The sequence below is a fragment of the Perca fluviatilis genome, chromosome 11 (assembly GCF_010015445.1).
Source record: "Perca fluviatilis chromosome 11, GENO_Pfluv_1.0, whole genome shotgun sequence".
Classification (NCBI taxonomy): Eukaryota; Metazoa; Chordata; class Actinopteri; order Perciformes; family Percidae; genus Perca; species Perca fluviatilis.
Window position 1 is genome coordinate 16,365,569 of NC_053122.1, and position 14,064 is coordinate 16,379,632.

At 38.6% G+C, this 14,064-nt stretch overlaps 1 protein-coding gene across 2 annotated transcripts in view; it reads left to right on the plus strand.

The window, feature by feature from the left end:
* Positions 1 to 14,064, plus strand: part of LOC120568416 (piezo-type mechanosensitive ion channel component 2) — an 84,749-nt gene that overhangs the window by 20,921 nt on the left and 49,764 nt on the right. Inside the window, exons 5-11 of one of the 2 annotated variants that reach the window (XM_039815931.1) lie at positions 2,300 to 2,462; positions 4,004 to 4,274; positions 4,896 to 5,109; positions 9,171 to 9,345; positions 12,282 to 12,401; positions 13,185 to 13,220; positions 13,902 to 14,019. In XM_039815931.1, the coding sequence (XP_039671865.1) occupies positions 2,300 to 2,462; positions 4,004 to 4,274; positions 4,896 to 5,109; positions 9,171 to 9,345; positions 12,282 to 12,401; positions 13,185 to 13,220; positions 13,902 to 14,019 (1,097 nt within the window). The remainder of the gene's footprint in view (positions 1 to 2,299; positions 2,463 to 4,003; positions 4,275 to 4,895; positions 5,110 to 9,170; positions 9,346 to 12,281; positions 12,402 to 13,184; positions 13,221 to 13,901; positions 14,020 to 14,064) is intronic. The other variant, XM_039815932.1, reaches the window with a different exon arrangement.

The window sequence follows — 14,064 nt, forward strand, 5'->3', positions numbered from 1 at the left end:
TCCAGTACTCAACAGCCCTTGGTGGATAGTATACTGTAAGTGGCGGAAGTAGAGCCATAAACATTTTATCCCGCCTGCATTTACCTGTTTGTGTTGGGCATCATATACAGTATACACAGTATTTACAACGGCATAGCTGCATGCTTTCCCCCTTGTACGGCCGAATGGAGGAAATGCAGAGTCGATGTCTATAGGAATCTCATGAGAATTCACAGCTGTTGTGTGTCTTTTCACCCAGACAGATCCTTTAGTTTTGTCAAGTTTGACCCTTTCAAATCCTTTTTAAATACCAAATAGTTATATAGTTGAGAACATATTTTGTTGTTTGCTGAAGAAATGAAAGGGGAGAGAGAGGGGGGAATGACATGCAGCAAAGGGCTGCAGGTCGGAGTCGAACCCGGGCCAGCTGCGTCGAGGAGTAAACCTCTATATGTGGGCGCCCGCTCTACCAACTGAGCTATCCGGGCGCCCAGCACTGCTGCTTTTATTGTAATATTCTCACATGATAAGTGGGGGAAAATAGGAGTCATTAAAGTTGCTGGCTCAACCTTGTCTGGCTATGACGGTTTCCATCTCTTTCATTCAAATGAGGATGCACGAAGCTTCACAACAATAAAGCACATGGAAACAGACGTCCTTGATTAGATTAAACTGGCCAACAGCAGCCAAAGGCCCAACTATTTATCCAAGTATGCGTTTTCCATCGTGTTGATTTGCTCTCTGTTTTCAACTTGTTAACTTTTATAAGCTTTATAAACCATTCAAGGCCAGAATGAAATTGGTTCTGTTTGAAAGGACCAGGTGCTTTATAACCAGATCCAAACATTTGGTCAACTTCTTCTCTGCAGCCTGCGGCGCGGAATCAACAGTATATTTTGTTTATTGTAAACCGTTCAATTACACTTGAAGCTCAGCATGAAATGTAAAGAAAACCCTTTGGTGGCCAAACACAGGATGCAATTGCGATTGTTGTAAAACTGAAATAGAAATTGGTTTGGATGATAAAAGTGAGTTTTAAAGGTTTAAAAAACCTGCTATCCATTTCAAGGACATTTTTTATTTGCTTTAATTGTACATGCAATCATGACACCTCATAAAACTTGTCCTCAGGCAGCATAAATGCATCTCACTGGATCATTTAAAGCCTGACGTTTCTGTAGCTGTCATGGCAACAGTCGGCCGCCACTGTTTAGCTTCCTGTTTGAGCAACCCTTTTGATATTTAGTTAGAGGTGAGCAGACTAATCAAATAACAAATGTTACAAAAGCTTTGTTTGCTCACGGCGATATAACCACAAGACATCAAACAATGTTATATTTTAGTCGAATAATGAAAAACACTGTGTAGAGCAGAACTGGGGTAAATATTATTTGTATATACCTTATTAATTTATTAATAAATTATCTGCACACAGTTTTTGATGGGAGGAGAATTTAGATAGTGTCAGGTAAGATGTCAATAAGCATCATACCTTAAGTAACACATTCAATCTGGAAAATCTAAACTAGATCAAACCCTTTTTTTTTGCAGTTTAATGAGGAAAAAGAGAGTTTATTGTTTACACCACCTTGTTATGAACAAAGGATGCAATTTTCAACGGAGTAAACATGTTTTTCATACTTCAGTAAAAAAAACTCTCATGGCCCTTTTGTTTGAATGGAATTTCACTCACTTGTTAACAGCAATACTTTTTAAACCGGCAAGCCTGATTTCATTAAAGTGGGTGGTACTCCATATAAAAGCTGAAGAATTCAAAACAACACATATTAAAAGAACAGTTGAGTAATGGAAAAAAAAATCCAGATCCCCATGCATGTGAACAGGTAGTGTTTTCTGAAAGATATAATTGCTGCAATAATATCCATTCTCATGAGTTTTAGTGCAGTTGCAGTCTGCATGAACACAGATTGTAGGAAAAATAATGCTTAGTGACAACTTCTGCAAGCTTTTTTAAGATTGTTGAACAGAGAGACATGAAAGATTGGGAGAGACAGAGGGAGATGACAAGGGTTCACATATTCCAAGCAAGATTTAAACCCAGCTATTTGGGATCCTGATCCAAGTGAACTTAACAAGCAACCACAAGTCCCAGGATTTCATATTAGAAGTGTTTGTCCATGAACAGTCCATGAGGTTTGTTGTACTCTCTCCCATTTTTCCATCATTTGGTTGCGATCCCAGTCTGCAATATTGCTCCAAATCACTATTTTTGGGAGATATTGGGATTCATTCTTACTTTCAGGAAACGATCGTCTGCTGTCTGTCAGTGTGGTATCCTCTGTTTTCTGTTTGTCTCCAGTGTGATCGGTGCAGATGCAGGGAACGGCATCAGAGTGTTCATCCCTGACATTGGCATGTTCGTAGCTGGCTTGGCCATCTGGCTGCTGTGCCGCAGTCTGGTCCAGAAGAGGCCGCCTGAGGACATGGCCCAGTACAACGCCGACTTCGAAGCAGAGGAACAAGTAGGTGTTATTTGTGATTTTCTCATAACTTGTTTAAGTATCTGTCCAAAACCCAAAGATATTCTATTTATAATGAATAAATCAGATAAAGCAGCAAATCCTTACATTTTGTAGTATATATTATTTTTCCTTGATAAAATAAAACATTTTTGACAAATTAATGTGCCTTTAAGGATTTATGGATAACTTTTCACCAAATTAAAACTATATGCAACATTTGCTTACATTAGCTAGACTTTACTATGTACATTTTAAAACCGAAATAAGCAAAAAGCATCAACATTATTAAAAACCCCTGTTACAGTAAATATGCATTTATGCTGTAAAAGTTTGGGAAACTGGTGCACTAATAGAATAATTAACTTATTGTTTCAGTCCTAATTTCAAATAGACAAGCAAATAATGTTAGGGCGTAGGGTATGTATTTGGATAAACATCTAAAGACTATGTACAAGCAGAGCATTAGGGCCATAAAACTAAACTGTAGAAGTAAAAAATTGCTTAATGAGAATGTTCTCATAAATCTAAAGAGTAAATGTGGCCACAAACCTCAAATGTCAACAAATCCCAATTTAAACATCTTTAGACAAACTGATTTTAGATTTCTGAACCAGGAAAAGGACAAGACTACAACCTTGTCAACATTTCCAGACTCCATTTTATGTCTCTGACTGAATGGATGACATCTATGTGTGTTCACTAGCACTTAACGGTATGCAAACTAAAACCACCTTTTGACAGTCATAAAAAAAGAAAGAACCAGTTTTTACTGGCTTAAGTGGCCAGTGGAGTGGCCAGTCTCTTCTCCTGCTCTGTATGTAGCGTTTACATTAAGCTTCCTAAGTTGAGATAAGCACAGCAAGAGTTTGAATAGAGAGTTCCCTTTAACTGTTGATAACTTGGAATACAGCCTCTGTCCCTTTGGCAAGTCCTCCATTCTCTTTATGACTCAGTGTAAATTAAATGAACATTCACTTTCACTTTGACTGTGCTGGTCACGCTGGCACAGATGGCATTGCTCCACATTACTGAGAAACTATCTTCTATAGAGCCTTTGTTGTGTTCATGCTTTTATTTCCATCAGTGAGCCATCTGAGCTGAAATTGTTTGATTCAAAACAGGCTTTGTATCACCTGCTACTTTCTTTGTCTGGTGCCCTATGTGTTCTATATAAATCGCAGTGAATGGCTCACTTGTTTTTATGCCCCTATTTTATTGAGACTGTAGGAAAAGAGTGACACATAGTTGGTAAGATACAGCAGCCAAGAAAGAAGTGACTGTATTAGATCTCAGCCAACATGTGGTTCTAGAAGAAAACATCTGCCACGGGTCGATAATCATGTCTCAAGCTGCCAAACAGACCACATGTATGTCTAGATATGCTAAACTGGAATATACACAAGGATTGTTATGCAAGTGCTACCTGTAGGGAACTGTTTTCAGTACCATGGAGAGCTCTGACCTCCAAGCTGCACCATTCATCATTTAATACTGAAATGTAACATGTTACCATAATTCTCTCCCCCCCCCCAAAAAAAAAGGAAGAAGAGGAGAAGCTGAGTCTGGATGACAACATCCTGCTAGAGGAGGACTTTGAACGGGGGTACGAGGCTGAGGAGGATGAAGAGGAGGAGGAGCTGGACGAGGACGAAGAGGAGGAGGAAGAAGAAGAGGAGGAGGAAGCAAAAGAAAGCACCAAGATGAAAATCCTGCGGCTTGTGGCAGAGGTTGCGTCCAAAGTGAAGGAGATTATCGGGAACTTGATCACCACTGCAGGGAAGGTGGTGGTCACCATCTTGTTGGGCATGACCGGTGAGCAGCTTTGAATGCTGTACAGTGAATCTGCATATTCATCTTATAGCATTACCATCTGAATATATCAAAGTATTAAATTAAATACAGTACTTTGGCACCTTTTTCAGTTACTGTACTGTTGTTTTTTTATTCTGTAATAATGTACTAAAAGCAAAGCGTTTTAAAGGAGCTATAATCGAAATACTGAAAAAAGCGGGCTGGGATTGTCTCCACACAGCTCTCAATAACGTGAAATACTTAAGTTTTTTCATTGCCACATGCAACTCCTTGGGGAACCACTGTTTTAAGGTGTGCTTTTTGATTGTAAGGGTGCAGTAGTGCAAAGTATATTTTAATTGTAAACTGTATTTGCAAATAATTCTTAACTGTTGTTTAAACTTGTGTCTCTAGCTCCATATGTGAGATGTGAGATTTGCCACATTCAAGAAAACTGAGTGCCGTAGGGTTTTGGAAATAATTCAGTTAACATTTCTCAGATTTAACAATTTACCTCCAACAACAACTGAAGTGTTGTGATCTATTTAGGTCAAATCAAAAGCTGACAATTATATATCATCCTGATCAGATAAGTAAACCACAGTCCACTGACTTTGTATCCACTGTTATTTATGTTTGCAGGTATAATGTTGCCCTCGTTGACCTCAGCTTTCTACTTCTTCATCTTCCTGTTCCTGTGCACCTGGTGGTCCCTCTGCCGGACCTTCGACACACTAATCTTCAGCTGCATGTGTGTCCTGATGGCCATCTTTAGCGCTGGACACCTTATTGTCCTCTACCTCTACCAGTTCCAGTTCTTCCAGGAGTCCATCCCATCGGATGATAACTACATCAGGTGAAACACATGCAGAATGAATGTATATTTATAAAAATAAGAATCATTTTCACTGAAACTGTCAAAATCCTGTAATTTACAAAGTATGCTTTAAATCTGTAATATTGTGCCAGGTTCAAGGTTCAAACATTATATCTCTGAATTTTTCATTAGTCTAAATCAAAAAAAAAATTATTTGCAATATCTCTTCTTATTAGCATGCAATAGATTAAGATTATTTTCCCAATTTAAACGTGATGGCCTACAGAAAGAGATTACTCAGACATTGAGAACAAAATACAAACAGCAGTGAGTGATGGTTCAATCTTGAGAAAGTTGAACTTTAGATCTCCTGTCTCTTTGATGAATTGTTCAAATGGTATTTCTCTAGTTAAACAGCACAAGCCCATGCTAATGCTGTCTGGCTTCTACTAATGTGAAAGTACATGACGTGATGACAGCACTCAGCAGCCAGAGCTCCTTTTGATTCGACTGTATTTATTGCGTCCAAGGCAAGTTTGTTTAAATGATAATAAATATTTACTATTGTTACAAACAAGAAGGCAAAGGAAAAGGCAAACTCAGCTGGAGAGCAGATATATCAAACTCCTACTCACAGCACATCAATATCAGAAGCAGAGCTTTTAGGCACTTCACTACAACCAGTGTTTTATTATGCATGAGAAAAGAGACAATCAGCTGTCTGTGGCTGCAGCTGTGAAACTTGGTTGGAGTAAAGCCACATCGTAGCACATCTTGCCAACATATGTTAGTCACAGTTGTAATGAATACAAACTCTGTTGCAGAAAGTACCTTGAGTCACTAAGCTCATTGTGTTTGACTGACAACCTGGAATGCAAAGAATGCTGTTTATTTACTAATTACTGAAAAATTCACATCAAGACTACCACCTGAGTTGTCTGACAAAAAAAGTGAAGAACATTTAGCGATATGAAATAATACTACAGAATCATAAATTCCCTATTAATACTGATAAATTTATGTTTTCTTTACTTTTAATTTACCATGAAAGTCTCACTGAGACAATATGGAGCCTAAATTAGTTTAGCTAATAACAATCCTCTAAATTTTATATTATTGTAACGGTTGACAATGTTAATATTTAATCTTCATTTTGGTTTGCATCTGCATCAAAATACACACATAAAAAAGTAATGTTATACAATAGTATGTTCATGAGGAAATTGTAATAATGTAAAATGTAATGTACAAATATGTAAAACATGTCCCATCTCACATTATTGTTACATGTATTTCTTAATGGCAGCTTTCTCAGTGTAGCTGCAGCCTCAGTGTAGCTGCAGCCTCAGTGTAGCTGTATTCATACTGTAGCTGTAGTCTCATTGTAGCTGTTGTCTCAGTGCCCCTGGTGTTGCAGGGTTTTATTGATCTCAGGATTTCTCATTGAAAGCTGTGCTGCTGTGTCAGGACCGAGGTTATTTACAGCTATGCATAGATGGAATTGCATTGTACAAACCTTGTGTCCTCACCATCATTCTCCTGGTTCAGATGGCAGATAAGGTGTGATTACAGTGCTGCATTGATGGGCGTCTTGTTAGAAAACACATAAGAATGAATGGACCACTCTCACACCATCTGCACAGTAATAGTCCATTTAAAATGTGCATGCTGTAGTAACTAAACAGTAGGAGTACCATCTAAATCAGTGTTTCCAGCCTTGAGGTCAAGACTCCCCAAGATAAATCTGAGGGCTCAACAAATAAATAAAAGGATTACAAAAGGTTTTATACAGAAAATCTTGTAATATTCTTTTTTATTTTGAAATTCTGGGTTCTTTGGGCCTCTAAAAATCATGAAAGTTAGAAAAATACTTAATACTTTGATCTTGTGGGCCTCTAAAATACTGTAAAGTAAAATACTGAAAAGTCACCTCCTCAGGCCTCTAAAATTCTTTGAAATGAGACAAGAAAAGGAAAAGAATTACTGCTCAGTGCTAATCAATCACCACACAGATGCCATAAGCTGCGATAAGGTGTAAACAGATTGACATTGCTTCATTTTAAAAAGTCATAAGGCCAAAGGGTTGGAAACCATTGTTTTAAACTAGTTACATAAATATTACAAAAAAAAGCTAAATTATCACCAACATGACTCATAACTTCAATACTAACTTGTATATTTGCTTCATTTAATTCCCAGCAGTAAATATGAGAGAGTGTGACTCATTTTCTATAACAGATCTTCATTTGTGTATTTGAAGTCCTAAATTTGGAAAGTTTCCCTCGACTCTGATTTTTTTTGATAGCTCTTTACATGAACAGGCCGACTTTCCACAGATCTGAGGTATTTCTGTTTGCCGATGGGGCCCAATGTAATGATAAAAGTAACACACTCTCCTCTGATCTGGCCCGTTTCCTCTCTACACACCCTCAGGAGGTCTGAGGGAAACTCTTAAGGACGTAAATATGTGCAGCCCCATTTGGACAATAGGCCACCTCAGTGCCTGCCCTAATTGTGCTTGTTGACAGTGACTCGGCCTTGCTGTTGGCCCGGCGTTGAGTGAGACTGTTGAGAGGCCTGGCTTCCACTCCACTTCCTGCTTCCCCTCCTTACAATGGAAGTCCTCAGTCATGTGACCAGCGGGCTTTCCCCCAGCTGCAACAAGAAACTTTCAGGAAGTGTGATGGGGTCAGAAGGGGGCGTTCACTCCTCACATGGCATAGACAGAAAAGACTCAGGGGGCATCTTAATCTGTGTGGTTGTCACTGGAACACGTCAGAGCACTTCCCGTTGAGTAGATGATCTTTGTTCTGCTCAGAGGAAAAGGAGTGAATCGTACGGCATCCTTTGTGGTACAAACAGATTTTTCACCTCAGTGCATTTTGCAGACTCCAAAGTTAATGTGGACAGAAATTTTCTTTAGGGCAATTTTAAACAAAAAGACAGAGACTACGCTTACTTTTGGAAGCTTAAGTGAGCCAACTGTAACATACTTTAACATTGTTATTATACTACCTATTAAGAACATCAAACTCATCAATCTTCTAAGAATTACACTGGAAATCACAACACCTCATTGAGATTATAAATACACTAAACTAAACTAAAAGGGCACTCAGAGAGCGCAGACCTCCGCCAAGGCCATGCCATCCATCCATCCATCCATCCATCCAGGGCGATTGTTGCAGTGGCAGTAGGCTTAGCAAGGTAGTCCAGACATCCCTTTCCCCCAGCAACGTCTCTTGAGAGGTCCCGACCCCCATGTTGGGAACCACTGATGTTTTGTATATAGGCCACCCAGCACAGACAGCATGACTCTGCAGTTCCAACAATCTTTTATAATGTTTGCATCACCTCATCCATCCTGGCTTTGTTTCCGGAATCGATAATTAGTTTTAAAGATGGCGAACCCATCATGCATTTTTGCCTCCCCTCATGGTTGTTGGAAGACACATTCCAAGAAAGCCAATCTATTTTTTCCAACTATTGTAGAGTTAATTTATAAACTCGCCTTCAAGGACAAATCAAAGCAACAAAGGTTCTATTTATGTCAAGTATAAAGTCTAAAACAGTTTAATTAGTTTAGAGTAAAGCTGTAGACAGAGTAGAGCTGCAACTAACAGTTGTTTACATCATTGAATATTCTGCCAATTATTTTATTGATTAAGCATTTGGTCTCTGAAACAATGAAAACAATGAAAAATACCCAATGTAACGTCTTTAAATGTCTTGTTTTATTCAATTCAACAAATATTCAATTGTAATGTAAGACCAGGAAAAGCAGCACATTCTTAGATTTTAGAACCTAGAAACATCAAATATTTTGCCTTTTTGCATGAAATCGTTGCAGCTCTTTAACAGAGACATATTTTCTGGAAATAAAATTGTGTGATCTTGCTCTGAAATCACACCCTTACATCATAATGACTGTAAATGTTGACCTCTATGATAATATTTCAAGCTTTGTTTGTCTATGTATACTATATCTCTACACAATGTTGTCTCTTGCTAATTTATTCTCAAAGTTCCTGATTTTATAACTTAAAATCCTGGCAAAAGTTCCTGTCTTCATATACCTGTCTCTCTGTCTTTTGCTGCAGCATATTTGGCATATCCCCTATTGTTCAGAGCAATTGCTCCTACACATGGAAGCTCATTGTGCATCCTGAGCGCAAGTGGTACCACTTTGTCAATCCCATCATGCTGCTGATTCTCTACTACACCCTGGCCACGCTCATCCGCCTCTGGCTGCAGGAACCCATCGACCAGCTGACGGTGAGGACAGCAGACAGAAATGCAATAAAAGCACATGAGAGTAGACCTTTTTAGTTCACAGCTTTGTGACATTTACTGTAAGAAATGTCAATCATTTGGCCACACAGGTTCATTATATTAGGTGATTTTGACTGAAAAGCAATCATGTGATTGATTTGTATACCTTGATATTTTACAAAAACAGAACTAGAAAATGTAGGTACTGTACAATATTTCTTTATGATGCCCTTTTCTTGTTTCAGTCATCAAAAACATAATTTTTCTGTTCATTTAAAACTATAGAGTAAGGGCTTTTGTCTAGATTTTACAGTGATGTGTATCAATCATAGAGAAATAAATATACAGGTGAAGGAGGCAGAACCTCAATAGAAATGTATGCAATGCAGCCTCAAGACATCGTACATACTGTATTTTGTCATTCATTTTTCACTATCGCTCTCTTCAACTCAGCTGAATACACTTATGCAAGTTCATACCTACTTTCTGGCCATTATGCATTATTCTGGGAAAAACTCTGAATCACAAAACTCACAGCTACAGTAAATTATGACAGAGTTAGAACATCTGAGGGTGGCTGTTTCTTCAATTACAACCATGAAGTGAAAGTGAAATGAGCCTAGATTTTCGCCTTGAGATAAAATAACCTGCCTTTCTCCACAAACAGTGTCTGATTTAACTATTATTTGTGCTTTAAAACTTGAATGAGCTGCTGCTTAGAGAAAGCTGGATTTGCAGTTAATATAAAACTGGGTGGGTGCAGGCAGTCAGTGGGTGTCTAAGATGTTTAGTTGAATTCAGCACACCACGGCTCCTCAGTAAATTCCAGACAGTGAACTAAAATAGAACCAGATTGAATTAAATGGGCAGACAGGTGGCCTTGTGATCAGAGAAACTGTATTGATGGAAGATTCCAGGACGATTGATCCCTGGCTGAATCTGTCCGCCGTAGCTCAGGTGTTATCTGAGACACTGATGGTCTAATTTTGACAAAGCATAAAGGGAGGATGCATCTTGGCACCATTTTCCAGTGTTCCAATGCTCTATAGGGGTAAATGTAATGGTTACATAACAACTCAGACGCCACTGGTCCAAATTTGAGGACTTATGAAGCGATGATTTATTTTTGTAGTTATTGTACAAAAGTTTACAAATTAAACTCACTGGTGTAAAGTATGTACTCTGTATCTAAAATTTTATATCATATTTATAGTTGTCAAAAAACAAAAAACAAATAAAAATGTTACAATACAACAAACACTGTCAATCACTTTTAGTCAGTCGGATTCAATGGCCAATCTGATTGGTGGAGCGCTAACCCGGAAATGATGAGCGGGATGAGCCTGACTTACGCCTCTCAAAATCTGACTAAAATCTTTTAAATTGACCTTTGTCGATCTGAAATGAAAACCGATTCAGCAACTGCATGGCCTATTTCTCACTTAAAATGTTTTCAGAAACACATTTCGGTGAACTATCTTCGTAAAATACGAGATTGTATTCCGAACAAAGCCGCCATTATGCCCGGTTGTAAAATCCGGTTCATCTAATCAGCTGCCGGTTTAAATTTTTTGGGCGACAAACAGATTAGCGCCGCCTGCTGTTATGGAGACGTATTATGTCTCGCGCACACGCAGAACGTACGCTCAAGTCGTCATCGCTTCGGTGTGTTCTGAGGCACTTTTTTGACCAACTCAGGGAGGCAGTCAGTCTGACTGCCTTTTCTGCCGAAGGTCGGCCGTTGGGTTGTATTCAGGTGCCTATATGTATGTTGAAACTAATTTTGCTTGCTGAAATCATTACACCTGTTCATTCTGACCATTAATAGATCCCTTTCTCACATGCTTCCAATGGAAGAGCTGGACGAAAAAAAAACACAGTCCTTGTTTTAGCAAAAATGCACTCCAAAGTTGATTTGAAGTTAGTTTGAGTAAATCAAATCAAGTCAGCATCTTCTGGAATTTGTCCTCCATCTCTTACATTGAAAGTGTATTGGGGATGGCTCTTTAAATGACCAGTATAAATAGGAATAATCACTGACCCTTTAAAATGTATCTTATAACTGATTGGCCCAATATATAATTATTATTGAAGACTTCACCGTTATTTCATGCAAACTCAACTCCCACAACAGAAGTGGAATTACTGCAATTCTCAATGAAATGTCATGTAATGCGGGAAATGTCATGAAGACCCTCACTCCTGAATTCAACCCGTTTTCTTTCTCCTCCTAGCTCGAGTTTTAGCTCCTCTGTCCTGTAATGGAGTTATAGATTAGTGTTTTTATAGAGGGGTCAATACTTCCTTGTAAACCTGCGGGGCTGTATGCTTTATTGATCCCTCTACAGAGGGGTGTGTGTATGTGTGGGTGTTTTTACCTACTCTTATACTTTAGACGACACTAATAATAAAACAGGATTACAATATAAATCAGCAGCTGACAGGTTTTTTCGATAATAGAGATGTCAGATTATGATCGATCTCATCTTCACCAAAAAGACTGGATTCACTGTAACAATTTCTAATTTAATTCAATGCCTGATTTGTAGTTCATCGTCTCATGTTATTCAGCAGTAGTTAGCCAATGCAGTAAAAACTGAATATTTAAATCAAATGTTATTGAAAGTAATTAAAGTAATGAGACGCTCAAAATTCCTGAACAGAACTGCACTGAGAACAAGTGGAATTTGCTTTTTCACCGTGTTCCAGTGCACATTTTTTTCAGAATTTTTTAGGGACACTGCCAAGGTCATATTGTTTGTTGTGAAAAAAAATACAGAAAATCAAACATCAGTAAAACTGCATTGATCTTGTCCAATAGAAGCTGATTAAAACTGTGATTCTTGAGAGTATCATCTCTGTTGCACAAAAGTGGACTGAGCTCAAAGTCCAGTGGTGAAGATATGTTTCATTCAAACTGTCTATCTATGTTTTTTCAGGACAACAAGGACAGCGATACGTGTGAGGAGGAAGATCTGGATGGAAACACAACAAATAACTCGGCCAACAGGAAGAGGCAGATGTGGTGGGAATCACGCCAGGGCACAGATGAGAAAAACGTACGTCAGGGTTAATACACACATGACACATGACTAACAAAGTATTGGTTATTTGACAGGTCATGAAGTAGTCATCTTTTGGTTAGGATACCATTGTACGGAATCCCATTGTAAAAAACATTAACACATGCTTAAGAAATTGTTTATTTTGTTGACCTGAAACAATTTGATTCAGTTCAGCTTTTAAACAATAATTACAAAATGTTTATATTTTAGTGCAATAATATTAAAAATAAAGATGAAACCTACTCTTTTTAATTCTGTAAACTCAAGCTGTACTTTTTACAAGCTAACATCTTATTTTCCCTGAGCTTTCACCTTCATAATAGACTCATCCCTGGAAAGATTTCAGATGGAAATACACACACACACACACACATACATACATACACACATACATACATACATACATACATACATACATACATACATACATACATACATACATACATACATACATACATATACACACACACACACACACACACACACACACACACACACACACACACACACACACACACACACACACACACACACACACACACACACATTCTGACCTTGTTCCCATATCAAGGTCCGTAGTCTGTCTCCACCGGCCACCTCCTGAGGTTTAAAAGCTTTTAGGGTGTGCAGACACAGATGAGTGATGGGCTCGATTTACAGAGTAGTGCTGCTCGACTTTATTCCTGCTTATCAGAGACTATAAAGAACAAGGAGGCCTTTGACTTCAGCAGCTCATCGATAACACACATTGCCTTGTATGCTCTTATCTCCTCTTAGCTCCTCTCCACCCAGGATGGCTTCAGTACAACTGAGGTGGGGGCTGCTTTGGATGTGTCTTAAATATGTGCATCTTATCCCCTTAATCCCTCAGTCTTGCTGCAAGAAAAGGAATCACTGCAAAGTGCTTTTCACACTGCACCCTCATAGAAAAGGGTCATCATTAACCTTTGTTTAAACGTACGTTTAACTCCTTTTCCCACTGTGTCTCCCAGCCCAGAGGTACTGTATATACTCTACACCTGTTAAGTTGTGAAGCTGTAATCATAAAGCCAATGCGCTCAAGTGCCTCTGAAACATTGAAGATTTAAGAATAAGAAGTTATTTCTATGCTTGTTTGCTTGTATTTCCCATATTTCCAAAAGCACAGAAAGGGTTTCAAAGTATCAATGTAACTCCCTGTGGACTTATGTTTTATAAAATGCTTGTAAGCTCTTGGTTACAGTATTTAAGGCAGGTTGTGCCAGGTTACATTAAAGAATGTGCAGTGTGAAAAGTAGAAATAATCCCTGTACTGCCCTACAAAGCCAAAGTATGGTAACTAAACTGCTAACAAACAAAAAGCACAATATCCAGTCGGTGAATCTTTTCATCACACAAAAGCAGTTACTCCTGTTTGTCTTTGTGGTGCAGGATGCAGTTCGGTAGTGTGATCCCTTAAAAAAACTGTTCCTTAGTAACAGAAATGTATTTGCAATTTGTGATGATGATCTACAGGCTGTACCCACCTCAAACGGGACGTCCTTTGACTTTGTCGCAACTGAGAATGGACCAGTCTGCCTGGACTTGTATTCCACCCCTCAGTATAAAATGGACCAGCCTAGTGACGGTACAGGTGAGCTTGGTTACCCTCGACTGTCTGCGTCTTTTCTCTTAATTT